The 10573-nt window shown below is 41.8% G+C and overlaps 3 protein-coding genes and 4 non-coding genes across 7 annotated transcripts; 1 reads left to right on the forward strand and 6 right to left on the reverse strand.

The window, feature by feature from the left end:
* Window positions 1-295: 295 nt before the first annotated feature.
* Window positions 296-2685, reverse strand: surf6 (surfeit 6). Its single transcript, XM_077585725.1, has 4 exons — window positions 2466-2685; window positions 1711-1875; window positions 1402-1484; window positions 296-1094 (listed from the first exon to the last, which is right to left on the reverse strand). The coding sequence occupies exons 1-4, from the start codon at window positions 2554-2556 to the stop codon at window positions 390-392; spliced, it is 1044 nt and encodes a 347-aa protein (XP_077441851.1). The 5' UTR covers window positions 2557-2685; the 3' UTR covers window positions 296-389.
* On the forward strand, window positions 2671-6276 carry surf1 (SURF1 cytochrome c oxidase assembly factor). The gene is made up of 9 exons (XM_077585729.1): window positions 2671-2870; window positions 2954-3017; window positions 3741-3859; window positions 4627-4709; window positions 4785-4976; window positions 5539-5611; window positions 5702-5864; window positions 6042-6123; window positions 6204-6276. The coding sequence occupies exons 1-9, from the start codon at window positions 2811-2813 to the stop codon at window positions 6268-6270; spliced, it is 903 nt and encodes a 300-aa protein (XP_077441855.1). The 5' UTR covers window positions 2671-2810; the 3' UTR covers window positions 6271-6276.
* Window positions 6277-6945: 669 nt separating this feature from the next.
* rpl7a (ribosomal protein L7a) lies at window positions 6946-9615 on the reverse strand. The gene is made up of 8 exons (XM_077542773.1): window positions 9586-9615; window positions 9392-9512; window positions 8761-8910; window positions 8421-8561; window positions 7780-7859; window positions 7454-7584; window positions 7289-7358; window positions 6946-7083 (listed from the first exon to the last, which is right to left on the reverse strand). Exons 1-8 carry the CDS (start codon window positions 9598-9600, stop codon window positions 6979-6981), a joined length of 813 nt encoding a protein of 270 aa, XP_077398899.1. The 5' UTR covers window positions 9601-9615; the 3' UTR covers window positions 6946-6978.
* LOC144034381 (small nucleolar RNA SNORD36) lies at window positions 7665-7742 on the reverse strand. Its single transcript, XR_013288214.1, has one exon. It is a non-coding gene; the product is annotated as a small nucleolar RNA SNORD36 (small nucleolar RNA).
* On the reverse strand, window positions 7944-8013 carry LOC144034382 (small nucleolar RNA SNORD36). Its single transcript, XR_013288215.1, has one exon. It is a non-coding gene; the product is annotated as a small nucleolar RNA SNORD36 (small nucleolar RNA).
* Window positions 8648-8721, reverse strand: LOC144034376 (small nucleolar RNA SNORD24). The gene has a single exon (XR_013288209.1). It is a non-coding gene; the product is annotated as a small nucleolar RNA SNORD24 (small nucleolar RNA).
* Window positions 9281-9350, reverse strand: LOC144034383 (small nucleolar RNA SNORD24). The gene has a single exon (XR_013288216.1). It is a non-coding gene; the product is annotated as a small nucleolar RNA SNORD24 (small nucleolar RNA).
* Window positions 9616-10573: the final 958 nt, after the last annotated feature.

A 10573-nucleotide genomic window follows, 5' to 3' on the forward strand; every position in this document is an offset into this window, starting at 1 on the left:
CGTAAAGCTTTTTTTTCCTGTTTTCTGAATTAAAACAAAAAAAGGGACACATGCATAGCCTACTCAATGTAACACGCACACACCCTCACTCAAAAACAAACACACGATGCACAAAGAGACACACAAAGAAACATACGCATACTATAGACTCACGTACACAAAAACAGATACATGCTGAAATATATTCAAAACACAAACACATACAAAAAACACACATACTCAAAATATGACACACACTTAAACACAGGCAGAAAACATCCACACACAAAACCCCAAACAAAAAACACACACTAACTTTGTGTATCATGTTGTTTATAGTATGAAATCAGTTATCATTTGTGTCCCATTTGTTTAAATGAAAAAATGGAAAGCGCCACGGCTGCTCACAACTACAAGTTGGCTTTCTCCAAGTCCTCGACCAGAACTCGGCCCTTCTTCCTGGCCTTGCGCTTCTTCTTCTCCACCTTGGCGGTCTTCCTCTTCTGGATGTTCTTGCGCCGCTTGTCCTGCCTCTTCTGCATCTTCTCCACGACCATGTGGCTGCGCTCGTCCCACTGCTTCTTGCGCCTGTTGCGCTTCTTCTCCTTGTTGGCTAGGGCGGTGCGCAGCATGCCCTCGTCGTCCTTGATCTTGATGCCCTCGGCCTTGTACAGCGCATTGGTCCACTTCATCCTGGCCTCCACCTCTTGGGCCTTGGCCTCGTCCGTCTCCCGCAGCTTGTCCAGTTTGTCCTTGCGCGCCTCCACCCGGCTCAGCAGCTGCTTGTAGTTGCATCCCGTCAACGGCGTGATTTGGCCTTTGACGTGCTGCTTCTTGGCCTTCTTCTTCTGGCCCTTGTCCACGAACTCCTCCTCCACCGTCTCCACCGTGTTGAAGATCACGGCGCTCTCCTGTCGTTTGGCCATGCCCACCGGGGCCACTTCCTGTTTGTGCGTTACTTCCTGCTTAACCTCGGCCTGCTTGCTTTGGGCTTTGGCCTCGGCCAACTTCTTCAAGCGGAACTCCTTCTTCTTTTGCTTCTTGCGCTCGCGCTCCAGTTTCCGCTTTGCCCGCTTGGCCTGGACCGCTTCCGATAGAGCCTGCTTAGGGGCTCCCTGGCAAAAATGAAATGATGCATGCTTCATGTTGATGATTTCTTTCATTAATAGATCAGTTCAGTGCTCAAGAAGTGCAGTTCACGTTTCCATGTGTCATGAAACATTAATTGTTGAAGTGATAAAGCCACACATTAGTTTGCATTATCATTGTAATCTAATTTACAACTAAAACCCAATCATAATTCTACTGCGCCCTCTCCGAATGACAACAATGTCGACTTTGAGTAAAGACAACAAAAGACAAATTCTGAGCTCAAGAAATTAATTATTTCATTTAGAAAAAAAACACTCTCCATCTTCATACCTGTACTTTAGCTTCTTCAATCTTCTCATGCAGCCTCTTCCGAAGAACATCAAAGGAGGAGAAGGTGGCCTTAACATTTACTCCTTGGAAAGAAGGAAGAAGGCTATGTTTAAGTATGTTTTAAGTTTAAATGTTTTACAACGGGTGGGAGAGGTAAAACTACAAGTTTGGAATCTTATCTAAGCCTCGTGAAAAGACAAAAGATTAAAAAATATATATATCAATATTTTGCACTGAGGGGCTTTACAAATAAACTAACAGCAATACAATTAAGATGTAAAAAAACAACTTAAAAAGTAAATTGTGTACCTTGATCTACCGTTCGTGTTGTATTCACTTTCAGGTGTCCGTTGTGTGCTGATGGACGGGACTTGTTTGGAGGTGTCGCTTTATGCTTCTCATCTTTGAATGACTTCTTTTTGCACTTTTTCTTCTTCTGTGGTGGACCACCATCTTTCTTGCCGTTAAAATGAACTATAAGGAGGAGAAAAAAAACAATACCGAGCAATCTTCCACGTGGCAGTCGGTGGACTGATTTAAATATGAATACCAACATTGGTACTGAAATTGCTGGACCGATATCTGTGCAATTGAGTGACTAACAAGATCTCAAGTGGTTTATCCTACTCAAATATAGAAAACAAATTAGATGAATATTTCACTTTGAGTTTTTTTCCCCCTAGAATAATCATTTGTAAATTAAATGAAATCTTCTCTGCTGGCCTAAACACCAGAAGTAGGAACATTTATAACTACATTTCAAAACATATACTTTTATACTCTTTCTTGAGTAAAGGAGTTGCATTTACTTATACATTCTCCAGAGTATTTTTATTTACTTATTTATTAGTATCTCTACTTAAGCACAGTAAGTCTATTTTGCGACCTCGGGAACTAATCAATGAAATGGATTGATGGATGTAAATGTCATTATGAAACAAGAAGATGTGATCCAATAGAAAGGAGTGCATTTAGTTGCCCGACACAGTCGGGGATGTATTCATATAACTATGTTTGAAGAAGAAAAAATACATGCATGCACAATAAACATCAACAAAAGTTACCGAATGGCCTCTTCTTTGGTTCTTGCTCCCGTTGATTTAACACTTTACTAGTCAGTTTCTGGAGGTACGAGTCCCTTGCTGCGAGATTCATGTCGAAAATGGACGCTTTTTATTTTATTTGTTTATTTAAATGGTTTCTGAAGCCATGCTATTTAATACGCACCGAATCCGACCACACGTGTGGACGGGGGAAGAATGAAGGTGACGGACCCGGAAGCAGTTCTCCCAATAAAATACCGGAAGTAGTGCCAGCAAAATAGCTCCCGGTTGATCGTCCTAGCATTAGCATTAGCATTAGCAACCTGTCACTTACATAGCTGCCCCGGTAGTAAAGGTTGTTTGGGTATGTTTTCGCTAAACACGCTGGTGGTGTCTTACAGCAAAGTGTTGACGACTTTAAAACACGTAAGTTTTCTTCAAGAGACGTAAAAGAAACTAGAGGGTTTTTGTTTCTTCCTCAAATGTGTGCTAAATGAATGTAATTGCAGACAAATGTTCACGTCAAGAGGACTCTTTACCTGCGTAGAACGCCTCTCTTCATACGAACAAATGGTAATTATAATGTCTTTAAAATATACTAGTATACGCTATAGATTTTTTGATTGTAACTTATTTTTATTGTTTCTCTGATGCTACGATGTTATTTACCCCCCACTAAACAAAAACAGGATGTTAGATGAGCAAATATGTAATTTAGCATATCAAATAAATACATTAAATAGTAGCCTAATAGGAAAATTGAGACTTTTCCAGCAGCAAAGAGTTAATATTTTGTCTATAATGAATTTGGTAACTTCATTATTTTTCACGTACAATTAATACCTTTAAATACAATTTCTTTCCACTTCCGCTATCGACTGAAATCATGGCCGTTACCTACTTCCTCAGCACAGGTGACGTCATCTTCTGTCGACAGCAAGTGGAAAAAATAGTTTTTAAAGTTATTCATTGTACAATAAATTATGATTGAAATGATCAAATTTATTCTGACAAAATGATTTACTGCAGAAAATGGCTCAATGAGTCAAGTTAAGGGAGATCCCGTACGGGTTTACAGTTGTGGCATTTATACAGACTAATATCAGCCGTTTCCCTGGGGCCCCCGCTCTTCATTTAGACCCATTTTTAAATTGTTACTTTAATAAAATCTTGTCATATTCTTCACAAAAACTTAAAAGATGGCAGTGCCATGATACATCTCATTTCACTAACATATACATGATAGTAGCAGGGTTCTAACATTAATTTACAGTGCCCTTCATATGAACTTTCCAGGCAGGTGGATGGGACAGCGGCATTCGTCCAGTTCTGTGGCGGCGACCGGAGAAGACACTTTTCTTAAATGGTTCCTGCTGCTCATCCCGGCTACTACATTTGGCCTCGGAACCTGGCAGGTATGCACTGTTCCCTCACATTTTTCTCCACATTTTGGGAATATTTGATTGTTTTCGGATGAAATAAATAACAATCAAAAAAAAAAAAAATACATACTGGATAAAGTAAATAAAATATTCTTTAGTGTAAAACATTTTAAAATAATTCATTAAAAGTAAGGTTTCATTTGCAAAAGTAAAAGGACATAATATAAACATGTTTAAAAGAACAATTTATTTAAAAAAAAATAGTTTAATTAGTCAAACATCATATGCATAAAACAAAATGTTACAAATATTTTGCAATTTTTAATGACTATTCACTAATTGTTTACATTCAACGAAAGAAAAATACTAAAATATGAATATTGAATGAATACTAGTAAATTCCAAAATCTTTCTGACTGTAGTAAATATAAATTAAGCAAATAAAACAATAGCAACAAATAACAATACCATTTAATTTATATTATTATTTCCATTTCATTTAAATCATTTTATGGATATTTTCAGTTAGGGGTGTACTCACCTTTGTTGTCAGTGGATGAGTCAGTGGATGAGCCATTAATGGCAGATATTAACTTTAGAGTATGTCTTCAATTTCTTCAGTGTTGTCCCATGAAAAAATATTTACAAAATTGTGATGGGTGAGGGTAAGAATGTGTGAGACACCGTCTATATCTACACCATATAGAAATATTTTTTTTCAATTGATTTAGTCCTTCTAAAAATATAGTCATCGAAACAATTTTTGTTTTTTTATCATTATCATTTTTATTTACATCAAGGTGAAGCGTCGGCAGTGGAAATTACAACTGATCGACGAGCTGAGCAGACTCACCACGGCCGACCCCATACCACTTCCAATCGAGTAAGTGCGCCACCTGCGGACACTTGCGAGTAATGGTGCGTGTTGAGGACCGGTCCAAACGTATGCCCTCCGCAGCCCCCTGGAGCTAACAGGCCTGGAGTACAGGCGGGTGCGAGTGCGCGGCCGCTACGAGCACGACAAGGAGCTGTACGTCCTGCCACGTTCGCCTGTCGACCCTGAGAAGGAGGCCAGGGAGGCGGGGCGGTTGTCGTCCAGCGGCGAGACGGGCGCAAACGTGGTCACGCCGTTTCACTGCACGGACCTCGGGTAATACAAATGCAAGATGGATTTTTTTTATTTTTTTATGATTCAAGTATTTTTACTTATTTTTTGTTTAAAAAATAAAAATCATTCTTTTTTTTTGTTTGAATTTTTTTTTAATGTAATGTAAAAATATTAAAATTAAAATAATTTAATTTCATATTTTGTAATAAAAAGTATAAATCATCAATTGTAAAGTAAATAAAATACTAAATTTAACTTAATTAAACGACTTGAATATTTTCATTTCGTTTAAAAAGGTAAAAAATCCAAACTATTTAAAAATTGGAATGCATGCAAGTTTAACAAAAAATGACACAAAAGTGTTAAAAAATAATTCATGAATTATTATTTTTTTTATTCTCAAAATTAAAAACAAATCATTATTTTTTAAATATAAAACTTAAGTATATAATGAAATTATATATACATGTAATCACTTTTTAGGACATTATTTCAGGAAGGTGGCGATATGTGGCGTAAAACAATTCATTAAAAAAATATTTAGGATTGTGCTAATTCCCTTATTGTCAAGTATGCCAAAATGCTAATGATGACGTGTCCTCAGTATCACCATCCTGGTGAACCGAGGCTACGTCCCCAGGCAGAGGATTCAACCAGACAGCAGGATGAAGGGCCAGGTGAGCGCCATGCAGACGTTTTTTTTTTTTTTTTTTTTTTAACCCTTGAACTTTTAGCTGAGCGAGGTGCGTGCATGTTTGCAAGTGCAGGTGGAGGGCGAGGTGGAGGTGGTCGGGGTGGTTCGGCTGACAGAGCCCCGCAAACCCTTCGTGCCCAACAACGACCCCGACAGAAACCGGTGGCACTTCCGTGACCTGGAAGCCATGTCGGATGTGACGGGAGCGCAACCGATCTTCATTGACGCCGACTATGGTAACGTTGCGTGTCACGTGACCTGTGGTGGGAAGTACTAAAGTGCAAATACATTACTTAAAGTCGTTTCTTCATGGACAATGAACCCCTGCATATTCAGTTAGACGTTTAAAAATTCCGATTTGTAAAAACTCTTTCCGTCATTGCAAATTCCATAAAAGGAGAAATGTATTTCAGCCAGCACCATCCCGGGCGGGCCAGTCGGCGGGCAGACGAGGGTGACGCTGAGGAATGAACACATGCAGTACATTATCACCTGGTCGGTAATGTTTTGTGACTTACGTACTTTTATTAATTTACTTTTAACAAACGTCTATCATTTGTGTTTTGTCTTCCAAGGTATGGCCTGTGTGCAACCACCGCCTACATGTGGTATGCAAAGTTCATCAAGAGGATTAAAATGTAAAATGTATCGGCTGGATTTGTCTTGTGTAAACTTTTGACTCAAGGAGCGACCTCATGGCACACACAAATTCCACAAAAGGTACACAGAGGGGTCTAATCTTTCCATTTGCTGTCAATACAACACGCATCTGGTATATTGACCGGCTTGAATAATTTTGCTGCCCATTCAAATTGTTTCTTTGGGGTGGGGTATCTTTCGTTTCTGACCCATTTGGACACGAGTGGGTTATCAAATACTTGAATTTGTGAAAGCACTTAAGGCCGTCGCTACAATGACAAAGTTGGAGCAGCTTGTTTTTCCAGTATTTTGAAAGTTTTTTTTGTGGTTATTGCAGCTTGAAATGCCAAAATATGTGACGAAATTAATTTAAGTTCTTGTGAGAACAATATGTAGTCGTTACCTTACAGTAAAATAAGATTACATGTACTGTGTCGACAAGCAGCTTGAGGAAAAGCCTGTCTTGTTTCACTGAACTCGGTTCATTTTTGTCAGTGTTCTATTCCATCAACGTGGTTTATGTGAATGCCCGCTCAGTAACCGCGGAACGTTAAGCTGCAGAGCGGAATACCCCGCCAGGTCTTTTTCCACAGAGATTGACTATTTCAACCTATCACTCAAAACTAAATGCCCCATTTAACAAAGATTTTAAACGAAAAACAAACAAACAGTCCCATGTTCGAACATACAATTTTATTATTGCAAACAATTTTAACCAAGCTTGGTTGCCAACTCCTTGGCCTTCGCCTTCTCCAGTTTGGCGATGCGAGCGGTGGACTTGGGGCCCATGATGTTGCCTCCCCAGTGACGACGGATCTGCAAAACGTCAAGAGAACGACAACGTTTAGGCCGCGTTCGCCTTTTGCTAAGGTTAATGAGAGCAAATGATTCTGAACAGTCGCTGCAATCAGAATCCTTCACTCATTTCCCTTCTCACTATTGGCCATTTATGTATGGCACTATTAAATGGACAGCGTGATTAACACAAGTTTCAGTTTTCCCGTCACTGAGGAAGTCTCACCTCCTCGTATCTGTCGTTGTAGTTGGTCTTGATGGCTTCTACGAGCTTGGCGAGGGCACCTTTGTCCTCACTGGAAAACAAGGCACAAAGGGTCACAAAGGTCATGGTCACTTTCCTAACTTGGAAACTGCACACACGCATGAAACGCGCCGTCTGTTTTCTTACGGGTTCGTCTGCGTGAAGGCCACCGAGGTGCACGTCTTCCTGTACACCAGCTTGCCCAGGCGAGCCTTGCCCTTCACGATGCAGTAAGGGACGCCCATCTTGCGACACAGGGCGGGCAGGAAGACCACCAACTAAGAGCAGGGTGAGAAAACGCCAGGTTAGCATTTTCACCCCCCCACGCGACTCTGCTCGTACCGACCCGGGTGGTCTCTCGGCTCAGGGTTAAAAAGCTCGTATGTTTTGATCGACACGGGACGATTCAGGTGAAGAAATTCAGACATCATTGCCGAGCGAGCATCTTGCGAGGCAAACCGCCAAACGCTTACCTCAATGGGGTCCACGTCATGGGCGATGACCACCAGCTGGGCCTTCTTGCTTTCCACAAGAGACGTGACTGTGTTGACACCTGCAGGAGAGCAACGATGTCACATGAAGAGAAAAAAGTAACAGTCACGGGGTAAAGAATGTTTTGAAAGGGAAGCCTTTGGCCGCTGCTCAGGGTTAAAAAGCTCATAAAACATCAGGAGTTTCAGGTGAAGAAATTCAAGTCATCATTGCATTCAGGCCACTTTGCTGTTGGACATTTGAGGCCGGGTTCACATAGCACGGGTCAATACGAAGCCGTCTGTCACACGGAAAGAAATAGCCCACAATGCATTGCGGCAATACAGAAAACGCACTACGCTTAGAACTCCGCCCAGTCTTAGTGATTGTAGAAGCAGGGATATGTTGTCTTACATGCCACTCTGTGTTAAGAGTTGTCTGTGTGTGTGTGGGCGGAGCTCTGTGTGTGGGTGTGTCACAGGCAAGTTAATTTTGACTCAATCACTTTAGCGCCCTACAAGATTCACTCCACGAGACTTTTTTTGAATATGCATTAAAAAAAAACACAATACATAAATATATTTCCGTACCCGTGTACATGTGAACAAGGCCTCAAATTAGGGTTGTACTTTTCGTGGCTTACCTGCACGCAGGACGGGGGGCCTCTTTGTGGGGACGTCTCCTTTGCCGGCCGTCTTCTGCTTGGCACGAGCCAGCAGCCTCTTCTTCTTCTCCTGCTTGGTCTCGGGCCTGTACTTATGTGCCAGCTTGAACAGCTGCGTGGCTGCATGTGAGGGGCGCACAAAATGCACAAATGTGACGTAAACCCTCGAACCAATACGAAACCTGGCTGACGACATGGCCCGAGGACGCATCAGCGATCTTGGTGGAAAATATCAGCACGTCTTGATAAGATAGCAAACGTTTCATTCACATCATCTGCGAGGAAGGGTAAGCGGTAGGGAGGGTGCTCGTGCTCGTACCCGTCTGTCTGTCCAGGGCCTGGGTGAACTGGTTGATGGCGGGGGGCACCTTCAGGCGCTTGTAGAGGATGGCGCGCTGCCTTTGCAGGCGGATGTAGCGAGGCCATTTCACAAAGCGTGTCAAGTCACGCTTGGGCTGAATATCCTGGCCTGCGTGCGGACACAGAGAACCGGTTGAAGTCGCAACGCAAAGTCACGAGGAAATACGTTCATAGAAAAGTGTTATTCAATATCCTGGATATCCACAACATCAGCTCCATGGACTAGTATGCTCCCTGTTCTCGCTGGAAGAACTCAGCATACCAGTAGGATGCTACTAGTGCCACTTTACAAGTGCCCTGAGTATCTTAACATCTAGCGCTTTAGTAGTACAAATAGATTGCAGATGGTAACTAGTGCAGTTTAGCCTGACTAGTAAAATGTAATTGTCCGAGTATGCTAACGTTGCCATACCAACTGATAGTTTCTGGATATGAAGAATATTGAATAAACATTTTCCATGCATGCTGAGGGTAAAGTGCGCATCAGCGATCTTGGTGGGTTGTCTGCAGTGGTGGTAAGATAGCAAATATTCGCTTACATCATCTGCGCAGCATTTCATGACCTGCCAAAGGGTCGTCATCCTACTCACCGATGCCGAAGTTCTTTGGCCTCTTCTCGAAGAGGGGGTTGACCACTTTCTTGACCTCGGGTTTCTTGGCCACCGCAGGGGCGGGGGCCACCTTCTTCCCCTTTGCCTTTTTTCCCTTGGGCTGTCACACAGAAATAAACACTTTGTATTGACAGGGAATGGATTACATTTGGTTTGGAAACACACACACACACCTTAGATTTAAGCATGTTGTGATTAACAATTTAAAAAAACTTGTAAACGTGCGCATAACGAAGCCTCTGGCAAAACTATTTAAAGATGGCTTTTCTAACAAACTACGACAATTCAAGCCTTGTGAAAAGTAACTAGTTCGTGAGTGGCTAGTGCCTGCACAGGCAGTGGCAGATTATCCATTAAGGTCGTTAAAAATAAGCCAATTTTGTACCCAATGGTAATCAAACATTAAATATGACTGCAATTGTGATGGCTTTTAATATGTCTTAATTGACCAAGGAGAATCTACATTCAGTAATCCGACAGACGACTTGACAAGTTTCCAAGCAGGCCTCGTCGTACTAATAATAATAATACGCGAGCCTCCAACACCGCTTCTTCGCAGAAGGTCTTCTAAGCAAAGTTGAAACAAAACAAAACGCGCCAGTGGAAAAAAGTAACGAGGAGAACGAAATTCACACACAAGTTCCGCATTTTCAATGCGTGTTAGCCTTAGCAATGAAGCTAGCGGCCACAGGGCTACTAGCACCGGTAACCACCGAAGATGCTCTCAACTCTTACACAAGTACAAACAAAAAGCGGCAATAAATAATGACGTGCAACCGTAAAACAATTCCCGGTTGATGTTTTGCCAAACCTCACGGCATAAAACGTTAGGATGCGACAAGGATGCGGACAGATACAACATCGACAACATTAGCTGAGGAAAAAACACTGCACCCACCATGTCGGTTCAGGCAGAAAGGAGGAGCAAGGACTGCTGGGAAACGGAAATAGCGCGAGGCTTCTCTGCCGGGCAATTTGGCCTCCACACGCCGATCTGGGATCAGTTTATACAACTGCTGCCAATTCATTCTCGAAAACAAAAACGGTTTTAGCATACCCAGGATCGGCGATATTGCTAGACGACATTTCAGCCGTGGCGTACCATTACAGCTGATTATATTTATGGTTTGATTTTATTAATTTAATTTATTTTTTACGTGT

This window comes from Vanacampus margaritifer, chromosome 14, assembly GCF_051991255.1.
Source record: "Vanacampus margaritifer isolate UIUO_Vmar chromosome 14, RoL_Vmar_1.0, whole genome shotgun sequence".
Taxonomy (NCBI): Eukaryota; Metazoa; Chordata; class Actinopteri; order Syngnathiformes; family Syngnathidae; genus Vanacampus; species Vanacampus margaritifer.